Source organism: Toxotes jaculatrix, chromosome 17 (assembly GCF_017976425.1).
Source record: "Toxotes jaculatrix isolate fToxJac2 chromosome 17, fToxJac2.pri, whole genome shotgun sequence".
NCBI classification, from domain to species: domain Eukaryota; kingdom Metazoa; phylum Chordata; class Actinopteri; family Toxotidae; genus Toxotes; species Toxotes jaculatrix.
In genome coordinates, this window is record NC_054410.1 from 19,305,102 (window position 1) to 19,320,423 (window position 15,322).

General features: G+C 39.6%; 1 protein-coding gene across 1 annotated transcript in view; it reads right to left on the reverse strand.

Moving 5' to 3' along the window:
- alk (ALK receptor tyrosine kinase) overlaps positions 1-15,322 on the reverse strand; it is a 301,016-nt gene that overhangs the window by 172,627 nt on the left and 113,067 nt on the right. Inside the window, exon 2 of the mRNA XM_041061252.1 lies at positions 4,628-4,738. Within this exon, the coding sequence (XP_040917186.1) occupies positions 4,628-4,738 (111 nt within the window). The remainder of the gene's footprint in view (positions 1-4,627; positions 4,739-15,322) is intronic.

The window sequence follows — 15,322 nt, forward strand, 5'->3', positions numbered from 1 at the left end:
TCCCAGGATCCAGAGCATCTTAACAAATGAACAGCTAAAAAAAAAGCATCTGTGACAAAGTGAATTCAGCAATAGAGGCAGCAATCTGCTGCTACCCATGAAACTCAAGGAGCTTGTGCCATAATTTATTATCAAACTTTAATCTGAAGCATTAACTTAATTATCATTATTATTTTTATTGATACTGATACATTTAAAATAGCTGCCAGACATAACCTCCAGTTTACTCCTGAGTGGGAAGTCCAATGTGTGAGACTAATACTGTGACACATTAGTGTTTGAAGAATGTTAGTGAGATACTGAGAACTGCTGTTAAACATTTGCTCTCCTTTTAGTTAAACTAATGCTTTGGTATTTGGGTTTTTTAATGACCCATGGATTTGATATTAAACCTCAAGCTTCATCCTGGGATCTATCTTTGACACCCTGTATATGAATAAGGTAAGATATTCCAAACGACTTAAAAGTGACTTTTTTTGTTCATTAGTTTAAACCAGTCACTTAGGCACTCAGATGCTCATGGGCTTTTGACTTGCAATCTCCTCCACAACATGAAAAAGCTGTGCAAGTGGAACAATGTGCACACTGGTAGGGTGGGAAGGGCTGAATGATGTGACTCCAGGAGGATGCCATATTTAAGCACCTGCACCACTGCTCTATCTTTTATACCCCCCTGCCTTTGCAAACGTGTTTTATTCCAATGCTGTGTCTCATTACACAAGAACAGCACTACCAGCTGAGTGAGGCAGATGTTCTATTGTAGAGCACGGCAACTCCTCAAGTGGCCAGCATCCATCTGAGTGCCTGTGTTACAGCTGGCAGCCACAGCTGAACCAGGACAATCCATCTTGATGAGGAGAAAAGGTCTGGAGTGAGATGAGGTGAAGATGGCATATGGGAAGGGTTTTACTAAACAGAATATGGCAACCAACTGCCCTGCTGATATTCCCCAAGGGAAGATGACACTGTAGATGGGAGGCAGAAGACAGTTCGGGTCAGAAGGCTCTGATGTTACTGACATTACTGACACACAGTGGCAATGAAGTCGGCTTACCAGCACTGAAATGCAAATAAGGAAGTCTGCAAACCCTGTAGCCCCCGCAGCTAAAGGCTGCTAAGGGAAGCAGGGAGGCAGGAGGGAGAGTATGGGGGCAGCTGGTGGCAAGTGTCCAGTCAGTCTGTTTTGGCTTTTATGGGTAGGTGATAAATGCCAGCGGACAGCAGATGCTGAGGGGACAGCTGAGATCTATCACTGCAGCCTAAAGCCACGTTCACCATGCCTTGCTGCTGTGACCTGTCCTCTCCCAAACCTTTTTACTCAGCATCCTTTCAAAATGCAACACAATGCAACGCTGCCTAATGTTTATAAGAACAATTTCAAGAGGTAAGAAGCATCAAAGTGCTCCTTACAAGACAAAAATACCCACAAACAATCTTTTACTATCAGGGAGAATGTGAAACAATAAAGAATATGATATGTACCACAAGTAAAATGCAATACATTAGTTACTGTATGTTTCATCAACATTTCGCAAACGCTACATTTGTGGTAATCACACTTTAATTTGTCTACTGAACTGTGCTATTAGTCATTTGGAGCATTTGTACTCATCTGGGTTTTACCACCCAGATGTGTTCCTTCCCGCTGCAGCCACATCACACTTGGTTCACTAATCACCACTGGCTAACATACTACACACGAGAGGTCAGAGCTCTCATCAAATGAAATAACATAAAAATGCAGTCGGCTGTGTGCAAGACGATTTGATTCATTCAAAAACGGTAGGGTGATCTGTTGTCTGACTGACACCAATTACAGTTAGGTCCACTGCAGGCTGTCACAGCCACAGGCAGCTGAAGCAAGGTCCCAGAGATTCACAGTCAAGGATGTGTTTCATAAACAGTTGGGTGACAGTTTGGTGCTCGCGGGACTTTGAATCATCACTTACAGGATGACCTCCCACCCTCCAAGAGGTTGGAAAAGGGTGAAAAAAATCACGCTGGAGCTGTCGCCTCCCAGTGATGTGAGCGGGCTTTCAGAGTCTGACATGACACGGATGCACACAAGTGCCTCTGGGCTTACGCAGATGCTCATACCCAAGGCTCCAATGCTGGACTGCGGCCTTTGGATCATTTTTCTTACAACTCAGACTTGTTTTCTTCAAATGTCACTTTTCATTCAGCCGTGTCAGCTTCAGCCCCTACTAGAAGTTATTCTCCACTATAGTCTACAAAAAGTTTTTTTTTTTTTTACAGTGTGTGGTCTTCTGTTCACTGATTAGTCAAAATCTATGCATTAAGTCAATGATGAAAGGTATTTTACAAAGCTCCTAAAGCTGCAGTACAATAAAGTCTGTTCATCCTTTAACATTATATTTATATTTATATTTAGAACAAGGTGTGCACTTAGACTTGTGTGTTTAGGCTTCTGACTGAAGACTTAAGTCTTGTCCACACCTCTGTCACTCTCTCTCGCTCTTCCTCTTCTTCATCAGACTTGACTGGGTCCACTAAGAGCTTGCTTTTGCACGTGTGATTAAGACATTTTGAGCTCATGGAACAAAACAGCAAAATCTACCTAAAAATCTAATCCAGCCCTGTGGCAGAATCCCACTTTTAAAGTTTAAATCTATCACTGATAATTTGGAACTGAATGTGCACTAGTAATACAGGAGGTTGCAGCTCCAGTTCTTTAAAGGCTATTATATTCAGCTGAGCAATAGGAGTCAAAATATTTGTTTTACTCACTGCAGTAAAGTGTGATTGTATCTGTGACATATGGCTCCACCAGAGGCTGACAGGCAGTTCAGATTAGTGAACTGTGAGTGAATATCTCATATAATGGCACAGCAGCCACCCACATGCGTGCGTCTGTTCTTAGCATAAAAGTGGCTTTTGGACTTAGAATTCTTTTAACAGTGTATATGATGCACATCAGATGAAAAGTTCTCTGGTGCTGTCAAGGATTTTATAAGTTAGGATCCATATTAAAAGGAAATAAAATCAGAGTACTGTCATTTTGAATAACAGTGAATCCATGGTAGTATCCTCTATAGGGAACTCTGCTGCATTGCACAGTTTAGCTGCAGTTGTAGAAGACTGATGTATTTTCTCTCCCTCTCTCTCGCTTTATTTTTGGCTTTTAAAGTTGATTAAATATGCAATATCTGGGGCGCACTGGTAGCTCACCTGGTTAAGTGCACACCATTTATCAAGGCAGAGGCCTTACTGCAGCGGCCTCTGTTCAAATCCGGCCGGGCCCTTCGCTGCATCGCATGCCCTCTCTCTCCCCTGCCTTTCTTATCACTGTCAGAAATAAAATAAAGGCAGAAATGCCAAAAATATGTATCGTTAAATATGCAATATCTGTTCTTGTGTTTATCGAAGCTTCAGAGGACTGAATGATTATTTTTTTAAATAAAGATAACACTTGAAAATTGGTTCTTAATGCCTGGATTACTTGAAAAGTTTCAAAGAGAAAAAAGTAATTAAGTTAAATTATTTGGCAAAACTATCTAATATTTTGGTCACATTTTTCAACAGCTTCTTCAAAAGAATTTATTTTTCAATTAAACTCTCTATATGTCTCACACTATCATAGACATTCATTATAGTAAAATTAATCAAAATCTAGTCCTCTGCAAAGACTTCTGCTCCACTTCCTTCCATGTTGTTCTCATCACATTCTTTGGTCTTATGCTCAGTTTTTGTTAGGTTTTAAAAGAATTATCCCCCCCCCAACATAATAAAGAAGTACATTGTAGCAATATCAGTCCATTTTTTTTTTGCCCTCAGTCTGAGACGTTTAACACTGAATCTGTTGAAACTGTGTTATTGTCGGATCTCTTTTTCAACAACATATGTTTAAAAATTACCTCTGCATTAAAAAAACTCACAACACAACATGTGTTGTACTTTACACTATATATTACTGACCTGCTTTCTTAAACAGCTCTATTGTTGTTACATACTGGGTAATTGGATGACATTTTCTGTACAGTATTAACTACATGTTCTTTTCTTTACTTCCTCACACTTAAGGCACACTTAATTTGTTAAACTTAAATAAACAAACGTACAATCCATATTTAGTTAGCCCCGTTTTTGTTTTGTTTGTTGTTTAGTTTTGACATAGCTTCTTTAATACTGTATTTTTATACTTGTATTTACTAGTTTTATTTTATTCCTGCTATATTTATATATATTATATAAAGTTATTCTGATTCTGATTTTATCTCTTTCACAACTGTAACCAGCCAGTTACACCACACACATTAACAAAGACAAATTGGGCACCCATTTGCCACAACATTAAAACCGGTAACTGCTTTTAATGTTGATCAGTGTATATGCCCAGTGGCAGATTCCAGATGTGTTTGTAATGGTAACTCTAAGTTTTATTTTTCTAGGTCATTGAGCGGGTCATGAACAGGCTGATCAACAGAAACCTAGTTTTGTGACAATCCCACAGCTGATGGAAGACGGTGGGTGAGAAAGAGACATTTATGTGTGCTGATGGTGAGTTGACGCCAGGTGTCATGGCCAAATAGAAGCACAGGATCTTTGGAGGATAGAGGTGCCTGGGCCTGTCCATCTGTCTGAGCAGGGCTGACAATGCCCAACTCACCTGACATGGGCACAGAGCCGTTGGGAAAGCTCAGGTCATCTTCAGCAACCCAGGAGAAGCTCCAGTACCCTCTAGGAATGCCAGCAGCAGTCCTACCAGCCAATGGTTCACCTGCAAAAACAGCAAATTCACATCTTACTTTCAAGGCATATGTCCCAGAGGACTATGGTATAAGAAGGGAGAATCATTATTAAAATGTTTAGGCATTCAATTAAATAATGTTTGCTCCTTGTTGTGTTAGTTTGGGCTGAGTGGCAGCCACTGCTTTGGCATCCATGCTGAAGTCCAAATATTCAGTAGTCCAAATCACTCATAGCTACCCTTATCACTATGTATTACCTGTAAAGGCTGTTTGATCTGACAGTTTGAAACCATTCATCACTCACTGCAATGCAAAGCCCTTCCCACTGGAAGCTTTAGTACAACACAAACCTTAATGGAGAGTGACAAAGTGACAGTCCGGCTGTAATGTGACTTCCTGTGAAAATACTGAAATATGGTGAAATATTTCACCTTATGGCTCAAAATTTAAGAAAAAAAAAATCAGATCAACTTCAGCATAAGTCAGTGAAGTATTGGTAGATTAGTACCTATAAAACCTGAACAGTGACACAATGCACTTGAGTCATAGTTTAAAAAAAAAAAAAAAAACAAGTACAAGCGGCCGCATGAATTGGTTATTGGATATCGATAGGCTCCATAATTACCTGAGGACAGGTTTGTCTGATTTTGTTTGACTCTATCCTCACCTTCTAAACTCAGAGACTCATTATCACAAGATCGAACCGAAGTCTGCTCATGTAAAGTAGATGCAACAACTTTCTCTTATACTTCTTGTATCCCCACCTCCACACACACACACACGCACGCACGCACACAGACGCCATCTCTCTCACTTTGTCCTTAGTCCATGGATAATTAGTACAAAGTCACAGACCGATACGCCACTGCCTAGGAAGGCGACTCCTGCATAAATCCTGCAGTCATTTCAAATGAGCCTTAAACAGCGATTGATCGTGAACGCTGCCTTTCATGGCACTGAACAGAACACGTTTTAGTTTCAGCCAAAGACGACGCACACTCTATTCAAGTTTTTTTCTTCCTCAGCATGACGTCCACTGACAAACACAGCTGATAAACAGAGGATGATTTTTGTTTCTTTTTTTTTTCTCCAAGGGCCCTCTCCTTTAATCCATGTCAGAATTACAGAAGACAAATGCTAATTTTTAACAGGACATATTAGAATATTACTGATAAGAAATAAAGTTTAGTAGTATCACTATCCAAAACTTTATTTTCTTTATTTTATAAGTTGTGACCTGCATGTTGTACACTTTGATAATAAGAGTGTGAGAATGAGGGATGGGTGTGAAGTCTACTACTCTTATTGATACTCTTATGTGTCTGGTACTTATACTCGTTTTTTCATTGTTATTACTGTTTTTAGTATTTTATAATCAGTTATAAATGGAGTCACTTGCACCTGTTCACTCACAACAATTTTTTCACACAATAATTTTCACTCATATGAGAGCGAAATGTTAGCACTGTACAGCTCTGTTTTGTTTGTTTGTTATACCACAGCAAACCAAAGATCTATACAGACCTTCCTGAGATATGTAAATGCTCTTAGCAAGTCTGTATGAATAAAATGTCCAATAACACAACTGAAACATGTCAGTTCTATACTATTAATGTGTAAAATGCTTACAAAAAATTGCTTTTGTCCTGGTACGGGCACCAAATCAACAGCTAAGAAAAATTCAAGTACGTTAAGCAGCCAGCATTTCAGGGAAATGTTTACCTTGTTTGATATAAAATCTTTTGACCTTTACAAAAGGATGGCTCTCTGCTTTGGGTATTAAACTAACTGTGACATGAAATGACATCTCTAAAAATAACTATGAAAGCTGGAGTCTTTGTAAGCCCTAATGATAGGCCAAGAACAGAGTAACATGTTAACAAGAAGGAAGAAGGGTCAAGCACAATATTAATGTGTTTTGCTATGAAGTGAATGGATACTGTGATATCAAATCTTTATGTCTGTGCAGATGTAACACAAGTAATAAAAAAAAGGACTTCACCAAAAATAGATGAGGATGAAATAAAGGACTTATCACAGAGTCTAGAGTCAAGTGCCAAGAAATAAAAAACTAAACACATGAATGAAAATGAGTTATATTACTGAAGGTGAGCTGTTTTAATTTGACTGTGCTTCTTGGAAGGACAGAGCCCTTTGAAATCAGGCAAAATGACCTTTGGAAAAAAAAAAAGTTTGTCCTCATCAGGAGTTGTTGCCTGAGTGGTCAGGGCCCGGTGACACTTTCTCTGTTCAAAGGTGAACACCAATGCATACTGTTGGGACCCTTCTTTCCATTCCATCTATGGCTGTGTGGGAAGAGCTGTCTGTGGCCCATACAGAGGGCCTGGTTTGGGGTCAGGAGCTGTTGTTATAGGGGAAACAAGCTGGCTGGTTGAATACTGCATGAGTTGGCAGGCTGCTGCTGGAGCTGACTGGCTAGTTGGCTGCTTGGTAGCTGTAGTTGCTGGTTGGCTGAAGAGCTTTCAGACAAACTGATCAGCCGCTGTGGGAGATAACTGGCTGGCTGACTTACCAGCTGTCATGAGAGGCAGCTAGCTTCCTGACTGAGGAGGGACAAGTTGGTTGGCTGAGTGGCAGCCTGACATTATGTACAGATATTAGATGACTTTGCCCTGTATTCTATGAACAGTTCATGGCCTACAGTACCAAGGATACCTTGGGGAGGCACTGACCCAACTTCTTTTCTCTTTTCCTTGGTTTTATTTTTTCACATGTGAGTAACAGGTGAATTGGTACAGTGCCAGCAGTGGTGCAGGTACTGGACTGCTGTGATATAAAAGAAGCTGAGCCTCGACACACAGCTGTACAACCGTCAATGTATGTTCCAAACCTCTCTTATAAAATACAGCAGTCAGAACGCACATCTTAACAGCTATATTAGCTCACCCTTAATGACAGGATGAGGAGATCGCAGCTGAACAGAGCTCAGAGCCTCTTTGCATTAAACAGCTTGTTGCCACCCAGTGATGCAATATTGGTCCAACTGGGAGGAGACACCGGGGCAGAGGCAGTACACGCTGGAGGGATTAAATATCCTCCTGTACCTTGGCTGGCCTAGAAACACATTAGAGGGCCCTAGAAAGAGCTTAGGTTACTTTGCTTAGCCTCAGTGCTGAGAAAGCTTTTGGAGAGTTGGTCGATGTACTCACCGCTCATTTGATGAACTGCAGGTCATAAAGAAAGAGGACATAAAACGTGGATAACACAGCCTTACATCTATGCACATTACGTTGAGTGCATAATGAGTCACAGGCAGTTATCATACTTACTGTATTTATTATACACTACCATTTTGCACAGTCCTTATTGCACTCCAGCCTTTCCCAGATTTTTATTTCTGATTTATGTTGTTTCTGATGTACTGTATGTTATTATTTAATTTTATTCAGAATCTGGCTCTGCCAGTCTGCTATTCTGGTGTGGTTGTGGTTTTAATTTTCGAATCTATTGTTATCCCCAGTTTGCTGTAACACAACAATTCCCCTAACTATTAAATCTGACAAATTAAGACCATTGTGTTACCACAATAGTTGCATTGGTATTTTAAAAGAATAATGCTAGCATACCAATTAAATTTTATTTTCTACAAATAAAAATAAATTCACAATACGCAAATAAAAGTCTTGACATTTTGGCAGAATTTCCTCTGTGATGGTGTCTTTACAAAATCATGTGTCCTACGACCATTAGTCACTTTATCAATTAGTAGGTCAACAGAAAACTTTCCTGGAAGTATTTTACTATTAGGTTATTCAGTCATTTTTCAACCAAAAATGACAAACAATCTCTGCTTCCAGTTTGTAGCAGTGTGATAATAAACTGAATATCTTTGGATCTGGGACAGCTGGTCAAATTAGACAAGTTATCTAAATAGATCCTCTTGGGCTGTGGGAAATTGCAATGGACGCTTTTTCTGTGGCAAAACAATTAATTGTTTCATCGAGAAAATAATCAACAGATTTATTCATAACGAAAATTCTAACTTGATGCATCTTATAGTCTGTCTGTGGAAATGAATGTGGCGTGAAATAAAGCCCAACTGCTGATTACAAATATGAATATTTTCCTGGTGAAAGTCTCATCAAGCATTTTGTTTACATGCACAGCTAAGCAAGGTTTCTCCGTCTATTGAAATGTAAAGTGTGGACAACTCACTGCTACAGTTTGGGCAAAGCTCCAACTAGACAAAATTAAAATAACAGGAATCATAGGATTTCATTAGATTTTCAAAAATGAGGGTGTCATACATAAATAATATATAATAAGGAGGAGTAAGGAGGTATGTAGTAAAGTATGGCAGATTTTTTTAATTTTATAAATGAAATCACTCATTGAGATGTGCTGTGACCATTTCACAAAACAATATGTCTGACAGGACGATGAATCCAAGCTAATTTTAAAGAAAGTTAAGTAAACTGAGCCCCAATTCATATTTAATTTACACTTTTACTACTTGCTGACTGATAACATACCCACACAAGCTCCAAGGAAGGTTTTAATTTCCTGCAGCTTTAAATAATTTACCATTTTGGCTTCTCTGTTCGTCCGTGCCAATGAAAATCGTAGCTGTAATTCAAAATGTATTCATGGAAAACCTTATTTTTGGCAACCATATCACCTGCAAAAGTATGTGCACAACAAACACATATACTCCTGTGCACACAGTCAGTATCCCAAGTACAACTCACCACCACAGAAGAGAGGTAACTCAGTTCAATGAACAGTCTAATTCAGTCCCACCCACTCTCTGAAATCCTTCAAATGCCTAGTGGATTAACCAATGAGGCTTGACTCAACCTGTCACTTAAACATGGCTATGCATGAACATATATCTCTCTCAGTCTAGTGCATCCCTCTGTCTGTTTTTGTTTAAATCCTCAATCACCCACATGTCTTAACCCACATCTTTTGAGATGTGAGATCGACATGGGCAGTTTCAAAGGCCAGCAAAATCCTTAAAGCCATGGTACACCAAAGCACAAAGGGAAGACACACAGAACAGCTCACACTTTTGTGGGGACAATACCATACATGATGTATGTAGTGCTTGTGGGCTTTGCTTCACAACAGTGCAATGATCCAGAAAGGAAGCCAATTACCCATGAAAGGGGGAAGTGGGCTGAGCATGCAGGTCGTGGATTTGTAGCTCAACTGGACCTGGAAACTGGTGGGGACGTTCACTGGAATCAGAAGGATTCTGAAATGTTTGTACTTCAGCTAAATAGACATTTCTAATATGTTGGTCACAGAAAAGGTATCAAGAGATTACAGCTAATTAAAAGGGAAATGAGGAAGCCACACATTTACACAGTTGGACTTTCACTCTCCTTTGCCTTCTGCATCACAATTGTCCTCTTCTTTTTTTGGCCATTAATTAAAGATTTACCTTGGGATACATACATTACTGCCTAAATAAATTGATTACCTGTCTGGCCCAGTGACACGTCATTAAATGCTCGTCAAAGTCTGCCAGCACCACATCAGGCAGCTGAGGCCTTGGAATTGGCTGCTCTCTCTCTCTCTCTCTCTCTCTCTCTCTCTCTCTCTCTCTCTCTCTCTCTCTCTCTCTCTCTCTCTCTCTCTCTCTCTCTCTCTCTCTCTCTCTCTCTCTCTCTCTCTCTCTCTCTCTCTCTCTGTGTTACAAGACTGAATTGATTTCCATCAGAGGAGCCCTCATGTCCACTAAGCACTCCGACTTTCATTAAGACCTTCGCAGAATTCCAAGCACGTTCCGCCCATGACCCCCCCCTCCCAAAAAAAGCATATGTGTACACAGTCATTCACACACAAAGCAATCACCTGATCTACCAGCAGAACCACGGCAGTAACCACTTTACCAATTAAACAGTTTTTAAACATGAGTATGGTGACAGTAAATAACAAATAAATCATCATAAATAATTTATAAATGTCTCCTCTACATAAACAGAGACGTCAAGTTTTTCTGTCTCATTCTAACAACTTGCAACTAAGGTTAAACAGTGTTAAATACAGTAGTCATGTTCCTGTTAATATGCCACCTACCATGCTTGTTGATAGCGTTAAGTGGGGGTTGTTTATAAGAAGCTTTCTGTGTTTGTCACAAGATGTTGGTACATGAATTCTTTTTTTTTTTTTTTTTAGCATAAACCCTGTCTTGTAAACAAGCAGGGATTTTAACTGTAGGATGCAGCTTATTAACTCAGAGCGCTGCCCGTAAAAACCTGACTTAAGGCCTCCAATAATGCAACCTCTTCCCTGCAGAAAGAGTCACAGCAAACTCACTTCTCCCTCTGTCACTGAAGACAACAGCACAAATTAAAACCTGTGAGAATAAGAATGGCTGATATAATCCGCAGAAAATGTTGGAATTAAATTTTTAAAAATGGATTGAGTTTAACAGGGTATAAAGTACAGCAGTTTAACATTGTAAATATTCTGCTATACTTGAACAGAGGTCATGTAAACAGTGACATATGATAAACCTCTCTATTGAGGTTTATCATAAACCTCAATAGAGAGGTTTATGATAACTGTTCTTCGGATGCAGCATGCTGCCTCAGTAAATGAGCTGCTAATGCAGTAAATTCTGCAATGAGCAGACACACAACATATGATGAAATACGGACTATGCCAAACAGCAGCCCTTGAAATACCATCAGAAGAATGCCTTCTGACAGCACTTAAGAGGCTCCCCTAGGTAATGTATGTTCATTTGACATATGCACCCAGAATTCAGAGTAAGATCAAGCACTGTTTTGTCTCTCAAGGCGAACACCAAATGATTTTATCAAAGAAATGGATCATAAGGTTTCAGTCTGAAACCATTATCCAAGGGAAGAAAGGGCTGCACAGTGACAATGAAGATGTCATCTGAGCTTCACTGATGCTCATTAAAGAAAATGATTTTGCTGTTGAACACTGATGCCCTTTTTTCTTTGAAGCTTCTCTATACTGTTGTGCTCTAAAACATACAGTAACACCTCTTAACACAGCAGACAGCCCACTATTCACAATTAATGCACAATTATGACCCATCCGCAGATACAGAGCAGAATCGAAAGTTGAAAAAAAAAAAAAAAAAAGAAAAAAGAAAAAAGAAGAGTTCTTCCAGTCTCATTTGCTAGGCTCTGTAAAGCAGTTTGTGGCCACAGGGTGTCTGATATAATGATGGAAGGACTAATTTAATAAATTATGTAAGATGCCTCCCCTTTTATGCATGTTTATTGTGCATGGCCCACTGTGAATGTCTGCCTTCCCAACTGTAGAAATTCAAAGACTTGGCAAAAACAATCTTCTCCTCATTTTAATGTAGGTTCCAGCACCACCACAGATGCAAGAGAGCGTGGTGATGCATTGAGTCAGCACACTCAGGATTATTTTTTCACTTATCACATAATGATGGGTTCTGCCAGAATCTTCATGTGTGCTGATATTGACCAGGTAGTGTGGAGATATGTCAGTGTAAGGCTACTGCTTAGACAAAGCCTTAGAGCAGATGTTTCCAAGGAGAGGGAGGGAGATACGGAGTGAAGTCAAAGGGACAGGTGCATGCTGGGAATTCTGAAAACAATGGAAAGCTGTTGTTTTCAGACCATTAATTTGGCCGCTTATAAGTCAACAGTTGCAGCAGCAGAGGCTGTGGCACACCGCTCATGGAGTCAATTCAAGTACTTCAGCTACTTCTATGAGTCGTGAATCAAAGTCAAATCAAATCTGAACACACAGACATGATAGATATAGATTTAGAGTCAGTGTGACTTATCTATGGGGATATCTCCAGTGTCCATTACAAATAAGCATCCTTAAATCCGTTTTTCAATGGCTAGCTGCTATGTAAGCCCGTGGTCAGTATAGACCTTTATAAGACTGCCAATTTTTATTTGAAAGTAAAGTAAGCTAGTAATGTTGTGTTGTTTGCTGCGAAAATGGAGGACGCTAGCAAGCAAAGCCAACCTGAGCAAACAATCATGACACCATGGACGTATTCTGAGGCGGGGCAATGTCCAGTGTACAACTTCGTCTCACTGCCTACTATTTGGCACACTCAGCTTCAGCAGGTCCACCAAATGCCATTACCAATATGATAGCAAAAAAAGTTGTAACCAGAAAGCAGTCATGTGATTTTTGTTTAACATGAGTACTGAAATGAAAACCATGACGTTTCGCTACCGTCAAGCAGAGGTGAGGTAAGCAGTGTGGCCTGGGCCTTTCCACTTCCACTCTAATAGCTCATGCTCGGTCTACATACAGTAAAGTTTATAAAATGATGGTTAATAAACAGCCTGTGGGGAAACTCAAGAAGGAAATTTACTTTGGGAACCTACTGTTTGGACTATATAACATAATTTACAGAGCTCAGCATCTCTTCCTTGACTTCAAAGCATGTGTCCGTGATACAGGGGTGTTTGTTTAGTTGCATCATCAAAGCACCACCCAAGCAAGATCTGAATTGGCCTTACTCAATGACTGAGGCATTGATCAGTTCTGCAGCTCCTCTATTACACAGGAGACAACTAACATGTTGGTGTGTGTGAGGATAATGAACTGGCTAGTTTGATATTTCATGCACACATGAATGATTCATCAAAGAGCACGTTTCAAAGTCCACTCTGTGCACAAGAGGTGATAATCATAAAGGTGAAATCACTGTACTTTCCTATGGATTGCACTGAGTGAGTTATTACCACTTTCTGGGACACAGGTTCAGGAACACTTATGATATGAGAGTTAAAAAAAAAATGATATAAAGATAAAATTACACAGACATGGGCAACAGAACAATGTATTTTAATCTAGTGTTTTATGCTTGCTAATGCTTAAGTAAATCCAACAAGACTGCAGAAATGCTCTTGGCTCTAACTTAACTATCACCAATGTAGTGCTCCTCATTCCTCATGACAGATGGTTTGTTGCAAATCTCCCGGCAAACAGATGTAAGGATGAACTAAGTGCAAAACACACACACATAATTATGCTCCTGGATGAAAAACTGAAACATTATATTCTATATGTCTTCTTCCAACTTCTACAAAAGACACGGAGACAAGGGTCTCTCACTCTGTCCATCTTTACCAGGTTCTGCCACTGTAAACAACGTGAAACAACTGATATGAGGTTTTAATTCTAAAGCTATAGTCACAAGTCAGCTGATTACAGTCTGGGCATCTAGTAGTTCCATGATATCTGATGCAAGGCATGAGTGACTGGTGTGTGAGTGTGAGTGTGTGTGTGTGTGTGAGTGTGAGTGTGTGTGTGTGTGTGTGTGTGTGTGTGTGTGTGTGTGTGTGCAAAACAGGGATAAACATTTTACTTAGTATGGGAAGGAATATTTCTAAAAAAAAATCTTTTCCTAATCACAGAAAATTCCACATCCTCAAACACATCACATGGATTCAAAGGTAGCAGTTACAACATACTGACCACATCTGAAAACTATAGCCTCCATCCAATGTCCTCTATGCTCTTTAACAAATTTTAATAAAATATAATTAATTATAAAACAGTGATACAGCCTTACTTTCCACCAAACACTATATGAATATATAATTATTAATCTACACTAGAAAGAAATAAATGAACAAGATCTAGGCAGGCTTTCTTTCAATAATGACTATTAGAGCAGCAGTAACAAAACAATGCAAGTAATAATTATAATCATTTTTATTTATTTGTTCCAGAGAAGCAAAGAGAACAAGGGCATAGTAGCGTAAGTCACTGCAGCCACTGTACCCTGCCACTCCCCGACTGCTCACTAATCAGTCACCTACAGCTCCTGCAGCTGATGCGACACACATGTCACAGCAGAGTGAACAAGCACACTGAAGAGAGACAGAGAGCTGCCAGTCCTTCTCAAGTAAGAAAATGTGGAACATGTTGCCAACTGTCCAGTGGAAACTGTAGGGTTTTTTTTTTTGTTTTTTTTTTTAATGGTCCCAAGATGGGCTGGTGGCTATAAAATGATCCTTTTTAAATAAAGTCAATTCAAAACTATCAATATTAATTCAGCAAATCCATGTTTTAAACACAGCTGCACATCCTGTGTGTACTCACTAGTACTACAATGATATAATTTTCAAAATGACAGCCCAACACACATCCAAATCCTGCTTTTTTGCTCATATTTAACCAAAAAGGACAAGTACGACTCAAAAGGACACAATCAGAACAATGCTCTTTTTCTCTTGTTTTTTTTTTTTAGAAATTAATTAAGACTTGTGAACCTTTGAATATTGGCATGTTCCCACAATATGCTGCTCAATGTTAAGCATTTCTTTGAGAGTCTGCAGTATGATTTGTATCCTCTGCAGTGCTCTCTGTATTCTTTGTCTCCCACACTTTCAGGACAGGGTCACTCAATTTCACACTCATGATGTATTTTTACAATCTGCTGAATTTGATAGGGGAGCTTGAAGATCAGGAAGATGTAATTTTTAAATTTCACTTTGATTTCCAGCATCCTCTTGCTTTCTGCGCTGTAACCAGGCAACAACACTGCAGACAGATATACCGTTTAGCAGCATTCACATGTCTGCATGGACAGTGTGACAGGCCTCAGTGAGGAATAAGGGGTCGGTACCACATTGTGCCACCCTTTTGGCCTTGTCTGTGGT